This window comes from Trachypithecus francoisi, unplaced genomic scaffold, assembly GCF_009764315.1.
Source record: "Trachypithecus francoisi isolate TF-2019V2 unplaced genomic scaffold, Tfra_2.0 Lachesis_group8, whole genome shotgun sequence".
Lineage (NCBI taxonomy): Eukaryota > Metazoa > Chordata > Mammalia > Primates > Cercopithecidae > Trachypithecus > Trachypithecus francoisi.
The window spans coordinates 1,940,779-1,955,951 of NW_022681473.1; the positions used below are offsets into that span (position 1 = coordinate 1,940,779).

At 64.7% G+C, this 15,173-nt stretch overlaps 2 protein-coding genes across 2 annotated transcripts; both read right to left on the minus strand.

The window, feature by feature from the left end:
* Positions 1-355: 355 nt before the first annotated feature.
* On the minus strand, positions 356-1,762 carry INS (insulin). The gene is made up of 3 exons (XM_033206820.1): positions 1,696-1,762; positions 1,324-1,527; positions 356-573 (listed from the first exon to the last, which is right to left on the minus strand). Exons 2-3 carry the CDS (start codon positions 1,508-1,510, stop codon positions 428-430), a joined length of 333 nt encoding a protein of 110 aa, XP_033062711.1. The 5' UTR covers positions 1,511-1,527; positions 1,696-1,762; the 3' UTR covers positions 356-427.
* Positions 1,763-4,080: 2,318 nt separating this feature from the next.
* TH (tyrosine hydroxylase) lies at positions 4,081-11,905 on the minus strand. Its single transcript, XM_033206821.1, is given in 14 exon segments — positions 4,081-4,543; positions 5,390-5,523; positions 5,826-5,921; positions 6,159-6,215; positions 6,638-6,707; positions 6,788-6,923; positions 7,044-7,189; positions 7,610-7,660; positions 8,036-8,103; positions 8,261-8,349; positions 8,662-8,836; positions 9,816-10,037; positions 11,817-11,863; positions 11,866-11,905. Coding segments are annotated over 14 exon segments (1,491 nt in total). The 3' UTR covers positions 4,081-4,383.
* Positions 11,906-15,173: the final 3,268 nt, after the last annotated feature.

Consider the following 15,173-nt stretch of genomic DNA (forward strand, 5'->3'; position numbering starts at 1 on the left):
AAAAATAGAATCTGGGAGGGCTAGGTGGGGGAAAATTGCTGGAATGTTCTCATTCCCTTTCCTGAACAAGGTCTCTGGGGACTCCAAGAGTCCAGAGCTACTGAACAAGAAGTCATTTCTCAGTGGCCTCTCAGAGACCCCCCAGCTCTGATGCTGGACCCCGAGCCACAGGGTGGGGGTAGCGGGCAGCCGACAGGCATCGCCGCTTTGGGGAGAGCCACCGGATGCTGGGTCTGGTTAGCATTGGCACTGGTGGGCACCCAGAGAGCGTGGAGAGAGCTGGGAGGGGCTCACAACAGTGCCCGGAAGCGGGGCCTGTCCCAGGGCCCCCAAGACACACAGACGGCACAGCAGGGCTGGTTCAAGGGCTTTATTCTATCTCTCTTGGTGCAGGAGGCGGAGGGTGCGTGCCGTCTGCGGGCCGCATCTAGTTGCAGTAGTTCTCCAGCTGGTAGAGGGAGCAGATGCTGGTGCAGCACTGCTCCACGATGCCGCGTTTCTGCAGGGACCCCTCCAGCGCCAAGGGCTGCAGGCTGCCCGCGCCAGGGCCCCCGCCCAGCTCCACCTGCCCCACTGCCAGGGCGGGCCGTGCAGAGCAGGTCCCGGAGCAGCAGCGAGGCAGAGGGACACAGGAGGACACAGTCAGGGAGAGACAGTGCCCACCTACCCACCAGCCCCAGGTCGCACTCCCACCCGTCTCCAGCCAAGCTGGGCCCAGGTTAGAGGCAGGGTCACCCACACTGGGTGTAGACCCACAGGCCCCAATGCCCACATGTCCTACCTCCTTCCCCCACCCCAGGGCGGTGCCACGGTGGGAGCCTGAACAGGTGTCCCCGGTACTTCTCCCCAGGGCCTGTCCCAGCATCTTCCCCATCTCCTGACTACAGAGCTGCCGTGAGGCCTGGCGACAGGGGTCTGGCCCACTCAGGCAGGCAGCGTGGGGCACCCTGTGACCCCAGGTCACCCAGGACTTGTACTCAACAAAACACTTGAATCTGTGGTTATCAAATGAGAGTGGAGAAATGGGCTGCGGGGCATTTGTTTGAGGGGCGAGTGGAGGGAGGAGTGTGCCCTCCCTCTGATGTATCTCGGGGCTCAGCTGCAGAAGCCAACACCGTCCTCAAGCTGAGATTCTGACTGGGCCACAGGGAGCTGGTCACTTTTAGGAGGTGACCAAGAGAACTTCATTTCGTTTTTAAAAAGTACAGCTGACCCCCTGCTGGGTGGCAGCCTCCTGCCCCCTTCTGTCCACGCTGGGCGGGAGCGCCAGGAGCAGGGGCTGGCTGGGGGCGGCCAGGGGCAGCGCTGGGCGGTGGGGCTCACCCTGCGGGTCCTCTGCCTCCCGGCGGGTCTTTGGTGTGTAGAAAAAGCCTCGCTCCCCGCATACCAAGTAGAGGGCTTCCACCAGGTGGGAGCCGCACAGGTGCTGGTTCACGAAGGCTGGGACCGGGTCAGGTCCCCAGAGGGCCAGCAGCGCCAGCAGGGGCAGGAGGCGCATCCACAGGGCCATGGCGGAAGGACAGTGACCTGGGAGACAGGCAGGCCTGAGGCTGGCTGAAGGCCAGGTGCCCTGCCCTGGGGTCCCTGGGCTCACCCCCAAACGCTTCAAGAGCCCAGCCATGTTCTCCCTGTTGCAGAGCTGCCCCAAGTGGGGCAGCCCTGAGCCCACCTGACGCGAAGGCCCTTGGAACAGACCTGCTTGCTGGCCTCTTCTGATGCAGCCTGTCCCGGAGGGTTGAGGGCTGCTGGGCCCCCACTGGCTTTATAGTCTCAGAGCCCATCTCCCCTACCTGCCAACCCCTGCTGCCTGGCCCATTAGGGCCTGGGGTGGGGGGGTTGGCAGATGGCTGGGGGCTGAGGCTGCAATTTCCGGATCATTTCCCTGGTGCTGGGTCTGTGGGAAGATCTCCTTGGTCGTCAGCACCTCTTCCTCAGGGCCAGCGGGTCATTAGAGTCTTAACCAGGGGCCTGGTGGCCAGGCCTGTCCCTGCTCGCAGCTGGGGGCAAATGTCTCCAGGAGAGCAAAGCACTCCCCTGGCCCACTTTCCACATTATACCAGGAGAGCTGGGGGCTGCAGAGCGGGGCTCTTTGCGCCACTGTCCCCAGACCCCCTGTCCTCGGGAACCCTGTTCTCAGTCCCCAGTTGCCCAAGATGCCCCCATGGATGGGCCAAGGTGGCGGGGGTGGGGGAGTGAGGGAGGGTCCCCTCCCTGCTGGCTGCCCAGTTCCCACCTGCCTCAGGACAGCAGCCCCAGGTGAGGCCCTCAGCTCCCCAGGGTGGCAGAAGGAGGGCACGACCCAGGGACCCGGGGACAAACAGCGAGTCCCCAGCAGGCCACCCGCACCTCATCTTCCATGTGATCTGGGGGTGGCGGCAGGACTCCATGGGCAGGTATGGGAGGCTGTGCGCTGGCCCAGCTCCGTCCAGGCTCCCCAGGCACTCTCTCAGCCCCCACTCCTCTTCTGGGAGCCTCCGCCCATCTCCCCTCTCCTAGCCAGGCCCCACGACCCCATCACTCCCATAGTGTCATCTGGGCTGAGCCCCTGGGGTGCACCCCTCCGGCCCTCCCAGTCCCCCAGGACAGGCACCTGGAGGCCCAGCCTGACCCATGGTGAGGGGGCATGGGCTCCGAGCCTTGCTGCCCGCAGCCCCTACTTGCCTCTTAGCACCACGGGCAGGATCAGGAAGTCCCAGCAGCAGGAGAGCGAGACCATGGGGGCAGGCAGGTTGGAGCATCCTGTGCGCCGGCCCCTCCTATCCCTATGTCCCACCCTGGCCTCAGCTTCGGAACCTCTCCAGGCCGCCCCGCACACACCCAGCCTTAGGCTCTCCTGCCCCGAGCAGGTTTGGTAGTGGGCACCAGCTGTCTGTAGGGCCTCTCCCTTCCGCCCTTTCCACCCCGAGCCATGCCACAGCAGGACATGCAGGGGCTGCCCCAGGACGCCACCGTGCTCTGAGGCCCAGCAGCCAGAGAAGACGTGGGTGCCTCCTTAAGAGGGGTGTGTAAGGAGGGAGGCTGGATCGGGGGGACCCAGGTGGGAGGGCAGAGCCAGGGGTTGGCAGGGCTGGGGGGAGGCAAGGCAGGCATTTTCCCAGGGCTTCCTTGAGGCTCACAGTCCTTCAGAGACACCCCCAGGTGCAACTTCAGGGGCTGGGCACCGACAAGGTGTGTGAGGAACAGACTGCCGGCTGGGAAGGACTGCCGTGCCGGGAGGGCCTTCACGGATGAGTAGGAGTTTGCCCGGGTTGTCGGCCTGGGGGCTGAGAGCCAGGATCCCAGCAGAGTGTGGTGGGGCAGCTGGAGGGAGGGAGAGGCCTTGAAGGCCAGCTGGTGTCCCAGCCACTCTGCAGGATGCCCTGGGGCTGCTCTCTCCAAGATAGGAAGGGGGCGCCCTGGCCGGCCAAGGCTGGAGGGTGTTGGGTGCTCTCTCTGGAGGGCAATGTCCAGGCCCCTCAGGTAAGCCAGGGGCATCTTACAGAGTCTGAAATCCAGTCCCCCGCCTGCCTCGCTGGGGAGACAGGCCCAGACCATCTGCCTGGCACCAGCTCAGCCGGACCCTCCCCATCAGCACATGTGCTGGGGACCACGCTGAGGCTCCCCCTTGGTTTGCAGAGCCTGCTGCCGGTAGGCGACGGCTTTGGGGCAGCTGTTCCTCCATCCCCGTTCCTCCCAAGGGCTGGGAGGCCTGTCAGCAGGGAGGGTTAGGCCTGCAGGCCCACCTCTGAGACCACCCCCAGCCAGCACGGTTGTGACCCTGCTCCCTGCCAGGCTTGAGAGAGGCCCTCCTACTGGCACCTGGCACCTGGCTCCCCACCCTGGGAGGGCACCCCACAGAGGTGGGGCAGTTCAGCCAGGGTGCCCAAGCCTCTGGAGCTGCTGAGGGCTCAGCGCTGGGTGGGGCCTCAGGGTAGGCAGGGAAACCAGGCCCGGAGGGGCCAGCTGCCTGGCCAGGGTGGCCAGCCATCTCCCAGAGGAGGGAGGCCAGGGCAACACCCCTGAGTGAGGCTGGGGTTGGGGTGTGGGAGTCTGGGGATCCCCGGGTCTGTCTCTGTGAACAGATGTGAGGCCAGGCAGGTGTAGAGAGCACACTGTCTTTTATTGTGACGGCGATTGGGGCAGCAGACAGTGCCAGGGAAGGGCGGAGGGCAGCGCGGCAGCCCCCAGGACCCTGGGAGCCAGGACAGGACCTTACCACAGGCAGCACAACCTCACCACGGGCACACACAGCTGTTGCGCTGAGAAGCAGATGCAGGGGCAGCGGGAGCCTGGCAGCAGGGAGGGCGTGGGGGCACCCAGGACCCAGCCCCTCACCAGGACCTGAGCTCCAGGACAGTGCAGGACCAGGGGAGGTTGGGAAGGGCCCTCGGGGGTGCCCTGCACCTAGCCAATGGCACTCAGCGCATGGGCCAGGGTGTCCAGCTCATCCTGCACACCCTCCAGGGAGTGCCGCACGGCCTGGGGGCTGTCCAGCACGTCGATGGCCAGGGTGTACGGGTCGAACTTCACGGAGAAGGGGCGCTGGATGCGTGAGGCATAGCTCCTGGGGAGGAGAGTGGCAGAGCCCTCGTCAACTGGCGGGCAGAGTCTGCAGCCTCCAGGAGAGGGAAAGCCGGGGCCACGCTTCCACCTTCACGGTGGCTCAGCGCTCCTAGGGCTTTTCTGAGCCACCTGGTCACAGGCGGGACACTGAGGCCTCTTCCAGGACTGGGTGAGGGGGTTCATGGGGGAGATACACTAGGCGCCTTTTCCACTAGAGACTCTGCCGGGTGTCCCATCCCTCTCTGCACCTCCACTGGGCCTCCTCCTCCAGGAAGCCTTCCTTGACCATATCCCTAAGCCTGTGGGTGGAATTCAGCACCCCCATCCATTGGAAACATAGCCCCTGATCTCAGTTTCCCCAGTGCACTACAGGAGGCTGGAGGGAAAATGATGAGACCTTTCATGAGGATGAGGCTAGTGGGCTTTGCTCTCCTCTCCTGACACTCTGGTCACTGCACCAAAGGCCCCCAGCCCTGGGGACCCCACTCCCGCCATGCCCCCCACCCTGACTCTGTCTATCCCCTCTGACTTCTCCCCATCCCAGGGCAGGGGGTTGGGACAGGTTCCACAGGACCTCCTCACAAAACTCAGGCTCTGCCAGCACCTCCAAGACCAGCCTTGACCCGGCCACCCAGCAGCCCCCAGTCCTATGGGTCTGCCACCCCCCAGACGCTGGGGTCCTTCTCACGGACGGGGTCCCTGCTGTGTGGGGGCTGCGGCAACCGGGGGTTGGTTTTCTTATCTGTGACCTGGGCTCACAGGCCCAGCCCTGCTCAAGGCCAGAAGGAAGGCCTGGCTGGCCCAGTGTGGGGCACCGTGGGGGGCTTGCCCTGGGAGCCTAGCCCACCTGAGCTTATCCTTGGCGTCGCTGAAGCTCTCAGACACGAAGTAGACTGACTGGTACGTCTGGTCTTGGTAGGGCTGCACGGCTGCTGCTTCAGGGTCGAAGGCTCGAATCTCGGGCTCCTCAGACAGGCAGTGCTGGCAGGAGGCCAATGGCATCACTGACTCCACTGCACCCAGGTCCCTGAGGGAACCGGGGTACCACAGCCTGACGCTGGGGGGGTTCCTGGGGCAGAGTCGCCCCCACCTCTCCCGCCGGGCCTTCTGAGGCCTGGGATAGGGTGGGGTGAGGACTGGGCAGAGACAAGCCTTCTCCCAAACAGAGCCTGAGTCCTGGAGGCCCAGGCCTCCGTTTCCTCCCGCTGGGAGCCTGTCCTCTCCCTGCACTGTCCCCTAGCCCTGTCCCTCTGCTGGGGACTGCAGCAAGGAGAGGGTCTTACCAGGAGCTCCCCATAGGAGGACAGCAGCCCGGCGCCATAGGCCTTCACCTCCCCGTTCTGTTTGCACAGCCCAAACTCCACGGTGAACCAGTACAGCTGTGGGGAAGGCAGGCAGCATCAGCCCTGAGACAGCTGCCACCACCTGGCAGCCCCTGGTCACCTGTGACCGGGACACCACCCCCAGGGAGGCCAGGCCAGGCCACAGGCGAGTCAGGGTGAGGGTCACGATTCCTGGGTGGAAGCAGAGGACTCAGCCTGGACGGCAGGAGGGCAAAGCCTGGATTCGGACCCCCAAGCCCACATCCCGGGCCCTGCATGGAGGGGTCAACCCACCGTGGACAGCTTCTCAATTTCCTCATCCGAAGCCCCCAGGGATGCCAGGCCAATGTCCTGTGGAGCAGGGAGGAGGATGAAGGGTGGGGAGAGGCAGCCCTGGGTGGTGCTCGAGGTGGGGGCGCCGGGGGTGTCCGCAGCCCCTCCAGGGGTCTCTGGGACACTTCCCGGGCGGCAGAGGCCTTCCCTGGCGACCTCCACTGGATCCGCACCTCCACCGGGCCTCCTCCTCCAGGCAGCCCTCCTTGACCATATCCCTAAGCACGTGGACGCCATTCCCAGAGAGCCGGCAGGTGGCAGCACAGGCCGTGGGAGGCTCCGCTCCAGCCCCGCCCTCTGCCGCGCGACCCTCGGGGCGCTGAGCCCCCATGGCGGGACCCAGGAGCAGGCTGCACACTCCCCCCACCCGCACACCGACCCCCGCCCCCGGCGCCTGGCCAGCCCCGGGGTGACCCGACTCGCTCGAGGCCGCGGCGTACCTGGGAGAACTGCGCGAAGGTGCGGTCGGCCAGCATGGGCACGTGCCCCAGCAGCTCGTGGCAGCAGTCCCTGCGCGGAGGAGGGGGGGGCAATGAGGGGCCGCCCGTCGCACCCCCCACCCTCGGGCTGGGGCCGGGGCGCGCACTCACGGCTCGGGGGAGTGCATGGGCGAGGACGCGTGCCGGATATACTGGGTGCACTGGAACACGCGGAAGGCCAGGCTGGCCAGGAAGTCCCGGGCGGACAGCAGGCCGGCCACAGGCCGCAGCTGGAAGCCCGTGCGCTCTGCAAGGGGCCACTCTGGTCACTGCCAAGCCAGGACGGGCTGGAACCGCGCTGGGCTGGGGCGCGTGGCTGACCGTCCCCGGCCCCACCCCGCTCCGCGCCCCTCCCGTCTGGGCCCACCCTTCAGGAAGCGGGAGACATCCTCCAGCTGGGGGATGTTGTCTTCCCGGTAGCCGCTGAAGCGTTCCAGCAGGGTAAAGGCCTCCAGGTGCTCCGCGCAGGCGTGCGTGGCGTAGAGGCCTTTCAGAGTGGTGTAGACCTCCTTCCTGCGGGCAGCGGGGCTCAGGGCCCTCCAATGCCGCCCCCCAGTGCCCGAACCCCCCTCCCTGAAGCCCCTCCTGAGCTGTGGGTGCTTCTGCCTGCCTGAACCCCTCCCAACGCAGGCCTCTTGGGGACCCGTGAAGACCCAGGCCCCTGGGAAGGGCTTTTGCTGGTGGCTTTGGGGAATCCCGGGGGTAGGGGGAGGTGAGGGGTGGTCCCTCAGCATACTGGGGATGGCCCCACAGGATGGCTGGCCTCTTCCTCCCAACCCAACGTTCTGAGCCCTGGAGGTCCCTCTTCTTCCTGGCCTTCGTCTCTCCTGCTGTGCCGAGGTCCCTGGAGGCGGCCCTCACACACCAGGATTCCAGGAGGCATCCCCCGGGCTCCTCCCCAGTCCCTCGCCAGCTAGCTGCACGGGGTCTCACCAGGTGGCAATCTCCTCGGCGGTGTACTCCACACGGGGAATCGGGTCGCCGCTGGGGAGGGGGCCAGTGATCAGCAGGTCCCCTCGGGGAGTGGGAAGGGCAAGAGGGAGGGAGGGAGCCTCTGTGGGCACAGGTCCACACCTGCCTTGTGCAGTGAGGCCTTTGGGTCGGAGGATGGGCAGGAGGGTGCACCCCGGCTGACTGTGCCGGCTGTGCAGCCTCAGTGGGTTGCTCTAGCCCCCCACCGGGCCTCAGTTTCCCCACTGGGAATTGGGGACATGGAAAGCCCTGGAGCAGAGCTGCCTGGCAGGAGGCACTGATGCTGTGACAAGATGGGTCCCCCCCCTTTGTCCTTCCCTCCCGCCCCCCAGGTCCAGCGTAAGCCTGCAGGATGGAGTCTGGGTCCCGAGCGCAGGGGCCCCTCACTGCCTGTACTGGAAGGCAATCTCAGCAATCAGCTTCCTGCGCTGGCGGTACACTTGGTCCGAGAAGCCCTGAGGGCAGAGGGGTGCACGGGTCAGGAGGCCATGCTCAGGTTGGGGGCACAGGCCACGGGGGCTCCTGAAGCCAACAGACTCCTGTCCAGGGTTAGGATAAGGGTAGGGGATGTGATCAGGGGCAAGAGGCCTGAGTGGGGGGCACACCACTCACCGGGTGGTCCAAGTCCAGGTCAGGGTCAAACTTGGTGACCAGGTGATGACACTTGTCCAGCTCTGACACTTTTCTTGGGAACCAGGGGACTTTATGGGGGATGGAGGAAGAGGTCTTGGTGAGCTCGGAGCCATGGGGCCGCGTCACCCACCTCGAAGCAGTCTCCCCTACACGACTTCCAGGGGGCAGAGGCAGCAGGGGCTGTGAGAGCCGCGGGGGGATTCTGGAGGTGGCCCCAGGCCCAGACACGGATGTGTAGCAAAACGGGGGGCAGAGTGGAGCCCACAGAGAGGGAAACAGTCCATCACCACGTGGTCACTGTAGGGTCCCCCTGCAGGAGCCCCTGCACCCCAGTGTCTCAAGGTCATTTGGCGGCACTCAAGGACAGAAAACCGCCTCACCCTTGGGCTCCGCGGGGCTGCGCACGTCCTCTGACACCTGGCGCACGCCACTGAGCAGGGCGGCCAGGTCCCCTCGGGGCACCTCGAGGCGCACAAAGTACTCCAGGTGGGGGCCCCCGGCTCGCAGCCTCTGGGCGGGCCGGGTCTCTAGGTGGTGGATTTTGGCTTCAAACGTCTTAGGGAGCAAAAGCAGGAAGAGAGAGAGAAGGAGAAAGAGACAGAGATGGAGAGAGGGTGAGGAGGAGGGGAGGAGGCACATCTGACCGGCTGGCCAGGCCCTGCCCTTGACTTTTGTTCTAGCAGCACACAGATTCCGTTCTTCCAGGCTCAGGTCAGCTGTCAGCCACCAGACCAGGGTTTGCCACTGGCAAACTGGGTTTTGTGTCATGCACCTAACCAGGATTTGTCACCGCTTGAGGCTTGACCTGCTTCTGGGAAGCTCTGTCTGTGTGTCCCAAGGCCGTGTCACACTGTCCAGCTCCTCAGCCACTGGTCAGAAGGTGCCCCCAACCCTGGTGACCTCATCCAGGTTTGTAGGATGGGCCCTGAGTCTCACTGGCCCCTGAGCATCCAGGACATCGGCCAGAACGGTCCGCCCCACCCCCACCTCCGTTGCCCAGCAACAAGGGCGGTGGGTCGCAGTGGCCCTCGGGCCACGAAGCTGGCTCTGGGAGCTGGGCTGGGGGAGTTTGGCTTTAATGTCATTTGGGAGCTTGTTCTGGGAGCCGGGTCACCTGCCCCCCGGGCACAGTGGGGCCGGAGTGACTAATGCAATCAGTGATCACCTCAGTCCCTGTGCTAGGCAGGAGGGAGAGGGCACACCGTCCTACCCCTGCCTCCCATGCTGCCCTGCTGGGAGCCCCCCATGTGTGAAATGGTGGATGAGGGGGATCCAGGGGATGGGCAAGGCAGGAGGCACAGTGGAGGCTCGGTGGCTTCAGCCCTAGGGCTGGGCTCAGGATCCCTCAAAAACACGGGGGTGTGGCTAGATGCCATGGGGGCTGAGCCGAGGCCTGAGACTCCCCCGCTGCATCCTGTGCCGGCCTCAGTGGCCTGGACAGCTGCACCTCTGCTATAGAGGGCCCAGGAACTCACCCCACACGGCCCCACCCACAGGTGAACTTGCCCCAGGGACACGAAGGCCACTAGCTCACCTCAAACACCTTCACAGCTCGGGACAGCGCTGAGGGCTTGGTGGCCCTCAGGGAGAAGAGCAGGTTTAGCACGGCCTTCCCCTCCTTTTCCTCAAAGGCCACGGCCTCCAGGGGGTCCCCGGGCTCCGAGGGGGCTGCAGCAGCTGCTGCTGCCACCGCTGCCTCCCGCTCCTTGCGGGCATCCTCGATGAGGCTCTGCCGTCGCCCAATGAACCGCGGGGACTGTGGGGACAGGGGGCGCCCATGCCTCCTCCACCTGCTGAGACCCGGGGACCCCCACCCAGAGCTGATCCCACAGTTGGGCGGCGCTGATGGCACACAGGCCAGGCATGAGAGCACATTGGTGAGCGCCTACTGTGTGCCTGCTGGGGCAGATGCTAGCCGAGGTGCCTGCAGGCACTGCACACCCTTCCCGATGGGGGCAGCCCAGCCAGAAGCGGTGGTGGAGGGGGAGGAGTGGGGGCTGGGAGGGTGCTCGCCTGCTCCTCGCTCTGTGGGGAACAGACAGACAGAGACGCTGTGTCACCCGTCCCCAGGCCAGGCGCTAGCTGGATTAGTGGTGGGAAGAGGGCGATGTCTTGGACGGTGGCATTGGCTGCCGGGGAGGGAACGGCAGCTCAGAAAGGAGCTGCCCCCACAGGGCCCCAGTGAACAAACCCCCTACCCTCCTGGCTCCGGCGCAGGGACCCTTTCTCACAGCCCATCAGGACGCCTGTCCTCGGGCCCTGCCCCTCTGCGCCCCCCCCAGGCACCCGCTTCTGGCTGCCTTGTCATCCCTCTGCCCTTTGTCATAGCTCTGGGTGCAGGTGCCTCTCCCTGGCTCAGCACCTCCGACCCCTCGATCCCAGAGCCGTCCCAGGCCTGGACAGAGGGGGACTTGGCAGACACCGGGGGCTCATCTTTTGGAGCTGGACTCCCAGGAAGGCTCTGGGCCCCTTGTAAGAGGAGAATCAGCTTCACCCTGGTCTTCCAGGGTCGTGGAACATGAAGGGGAGCAGCAGAAGCCCCTCCTGGAGTCGCCTCTTACCCTCGGGGCGGGGGTGTAGGATGCAGCTACGGCTGCAGTTCCAGGCCACGGAGAGCCCGTGAGGCCGGGCCCGGGTCCCCCTGGGGAGGGCCTGGTGGGGAGCCTGGTGGGGGAGGGCGGGGGAGGGCGCCCCGCGTCCCTGAGAAGGTACCTGGAAATGACACTGCTACAACTCACACCACATTTCAATCGAGGTCCATAAATAAAAATCCATTTCAAATGTGCCAGGGACACCATGGTTCTGTGTGCCCACGGAGGCACTGAAAACCCTTCCTGCAGGCTGGGAAGCTCCCGATGATCCAGCCTGGCTGGCACAGCCCCCTGTACACAGGGCTTCCAAGTACGGGTCACAGGGAACACAGACTCCATGCGAATGAATGAATGAATGAGAGAAATAAGGGAGGAACAGGCCAACGGGAATCGCCCCAGAGCCCAGATGCTCTTTGACTCTGGACTTGCCCCCTATTTGCCCAGGACCCTCCACTATGAGCTGCTGCTAGAGCCCGGGAAAGGCCTTGGGGCTGCCTCCTGGAGCAGGCAGGCTGGTTGGGCTGCTGACCAGGGCAGCTGGGGCAGAGGGAGGCAGGGGCAGGTGGGAGTAGGGTGGGGGCTGTGTGCAGCAGCCAGGGACCTCTGGCCGTGTGGGATTTTTTGGATGGATTTGTTTCCACGTTCCCATCATTAAGATTCAAGACGAAGGAAGACACGGGGACCCACACAACTCCCGAGGGAGGTCGGCCTAAGGGGGGCACACACAGTGACAGGCATCACCTTACCCTCCCCCAGCAGGGACTCAAACACCAGGCACAGGGGATGCCGCGGTGCCCAGGACTCCACACCCACACCAGGTCCCAGGGGTCTGCATGGAGCCTGAGCCTGGGGTTGCCAGCCAGACTGGGGAGTAGCAGAGGCAGCTGGCACCAGCCCTGGGCTCCAGTCCACTGCAGCCGCCGGGCACCTACCTGCCCTCTTACCATGATGGCCTCTGCCTGCTTGGCATCCAGCTCAGACACAGCCCTGCGAAGCCCTTGGCCTGTGGTGTGGTGGCGTCGGGGGTGGGCATGGCTCAGTGTGGAGGTCCGGGCTCTGTCTCCACAGCCCTGGCCCAGCAGCCTCTTATAAGCTGAGCTGACGTCAAAGCCCCTCTGGGTCCCCTACCTTCCCCTCCTTACGTCCCCCACCCCTGCCTGCTGTGCCTGATGGAGGCGGGGGTGGGTGAGGAGGGAGGGAAGGAGGCGCAGGAGAAAGGGCTCGTCCGTGGAATCTAATTGCCTTCACTCCCCAGCCCTGTCTGAATCATCCTCAGCCTGCGGGCTTGTGGGGACCAGGGACTCATGTTCTGCGGGGGGCTGAGACAGCCAGGGTCCCCTTGGCCTCACACACCTCATGGGAGCACACAGGGAGGGGCTCTCTGGCAACCCAGGGGCATACTTTTAATGAACACCAGACCCTTGTGGCATACGGACCCAGAAAGCCCCAAGACGGGGAATCCAGCCTCCAGCCTTGGATGTCAGGAGGCAATTTGTTTGCTTCTCCGGAAGACTCCAGGCTGTGTGTCTCGTCGATGGGTTTCCTAGGAGTGCCATCTGCCCGCAGCCCCCAGGCCCTGCAGGTGTGGTCATTGCAGAGGCTCCCCAGGCTCGCCCCGAGGGGTCCAGAATGTCCCAGGAGGGCCCACCCGTCCAGTGTGGAGGACCCTGGGAGGCTGCAGAAGGCATCTCTGAGGAGATGCCATGCGTTTCCAAATGACTCCCGCCTCCTGCATGGCAGCCCCCACCAGGGTGGCCAGGGCAACCAGGGCCAGGAGCGCATGCCAGGGACGGCTTCCACCCACCCCACCCAGCCCCTGTATGGCCCACTGCCAGCCTCCTGGCTTCCCTCAGAGGTCCTGTGGCCCTTTCTTTGAAGAGCACACGCGTCCCTCAGTGCTGAGGGCCCTGACGCCCTTCCCCTTGGACAGACCTTTGCAGTTTCTCCTCTACCCCACCGGGCCTGAGGGCGAGGGTGATCCTGGGGTGACCTGAGAACTCCCTTGAGGACAACCCCAGCCTAGAGCCTCCCCCGAGGTCCGTGTCCACCCCACGGTCCGCAGGCACCCGCACCCAGCCCACGCCCACTGGCACCTCCTGCTCCCAGCCACTGCCCCGATCCAGGGAGTGATGCCCCTGCCCAGCGTGGCTTCTGATGGAAGGGGAGGCCTCCTCATCCCCGTGGGGTCAGCAGAGATGGCCAGAGCCCACCTTGACAATGGTGGACTGTAGAGAGGGAAGGACGTGGCCCCAGAGTGCATGGCCTGAGGCTGAACGCTGCCACCGCTGTCCCTCCTGGAGAGGAACCGTTTCCGACTGTCATGGGGCTTCCTGTGTCTGCTGGGCTTTCTGGTGTTGGCAGCCCAAGGTGGCACACTGGGCCCAGCAGGAACCAGAAGCCCTGGACGCTCCCTGACTTCTTAAAGGCGTTCCCCGGCTGGTCACTGTGGCACCCAGAGCTGGCATCTCTCAGGGCTCACTCTGCTCCTGTCAGCTGTGGGACACCCCCCGTCCCCATTCTCTCTTCAGTGATAGCCCCTGGGACCTTTCCTGAAACTGCTCCAGCCATGGCATCCCTATTCCACACCCCTCGGCGGCTCCTCGCTGTCTTCTGCAGGCAGGCTGAGTGCTCAGTCAGAGCAAAGGGGAGAACACCACAACCCTTCCCACTTCCTGCCCCAGAAGGATTTGGGGCTCCGTGATCCCCAGTTCGCAGTGTCATTCCTTAGCCACCTCTTATTCAGGTGAGCTCCTGTGCATCCCACAAAACCCACCTTGGTTGCTGCTCACTCTACAAGGCCTGCCGTTTCTTGCCATGATATTAATGCCCCCTCCCTTGCACTCCTCTGGAACCTCCCTGGGGGCAGGGAAGCCCACCGCTCAGGCCCTGCTGTCTCCCAGCACCCAGTGCAGACCCTGTCCTCCCTCAGAGATGCTGTGCCCCTCCACGGCCTTCCCCAAAGGCCTCCACCTCTAGGTCCTGGCCCACAGTAGGTCTGGTTGCCTGCTCAAAAGGGTGTTGGAGGGATTTGCCTGAAGACCCAACCTCTGGCTTCACCCTGCCGCCTGTGAGCTTCTCACCCGGGGCTGAGGCCCACCCACCTGAGTCCCTGATGATGGCCCCGGGTGGCCCAGCCTCCCTGCCCAGTGTCCAGGACTGCTGAGGCTCTTCATGGCTCCCCCCAAGTCCCCTCAAGGTCCATGGAAGAGGGTCATTTGCCTGCCCCAGGGTGGACTGCTGGGGATCCCTCGGTGAGGCAGCCCCAGGCCCCCGAGCGCCCCGCCCCAGCTCTGCCCAGCGTGGCCTGAGTGCTCAGGTGCCCAGGCCAGGAGAGACATGCCTGACGAACACCACGCCTGAGACTCATGGCCAACACTGCCGGATGTGGATTTAACCTTTCAGCAAATGTCTTCCACTGATACAAATATTGCTTTTTAATTCGGTTTCCTGCCTGGGCCAGTTGTGCTTTCATGGAAGCCCGATGGGAACTAAGCTTTCTAGACTCTTCCTTGAGGCCAGGCTCTCTGGAGGCAGGAGCTCAGGCCAGGTGCTGAGGCCAGGGAGGCCCCTGGACCCCTGAGGAGGTGAGTGCTGCCCTCAGGCCCCTGCACCTGCCCTGCCTCCAGCCTCCCGTCCCAGTCAGGCAGCATCCAGGCCTGCCTGTCCACTCCTGGGAGGCCTGTCGCACACACCAGCCCCTTCAGGGCCAGAGAACCGTGCTGCATCCCAGATCCAAGGCCCCTGTGGGCACGGAGGTGCCCCGACTCCAGTCCTGGCCCTGGTCCCGCCCTCCTTTGTGCCATGCCCCTCCCCCATCCCAGATGGTGAGGACACCCATGAAGGCCCCGAAAGTCCACCCTGGCCAGCCTCCCCTCTCCCAGCTCGAGGGTACCTCTCCAGTCTGGACCACCTGGGATTGAGCCTTGACCTGCGTCACCCACCTGCCTCTGACCCTCTCCAGAGATGTCCACAAAGACCAGGAAGGCTCCACTCTAGCGCCCACGGGACGAGGCCCCTCCACGCTAGGCACAGGTCTGGAGGGAGCACACGGCTGCCCCTAGCCTTGGTGGAGCTCAGTGCTGGGTCAGCCTGCAGCATCCCCCTTCGGGCAGCTGAGGTGTCCACAGATCCATTCCGCAGGTGCGAGGACTGAGGTTCTGAGGTGCGACCTCTCAGGGGTCACACATGAGTCTCCAGCCCAGATTTTCCAACTCCCAAGACACTGGTCTTTCCTTTTTTTTTTTTTTTTTTTTTTTTTGAGACAGAGTCTTGTTCTGTTGCCCAGGCTGGAGTGCAGTGGT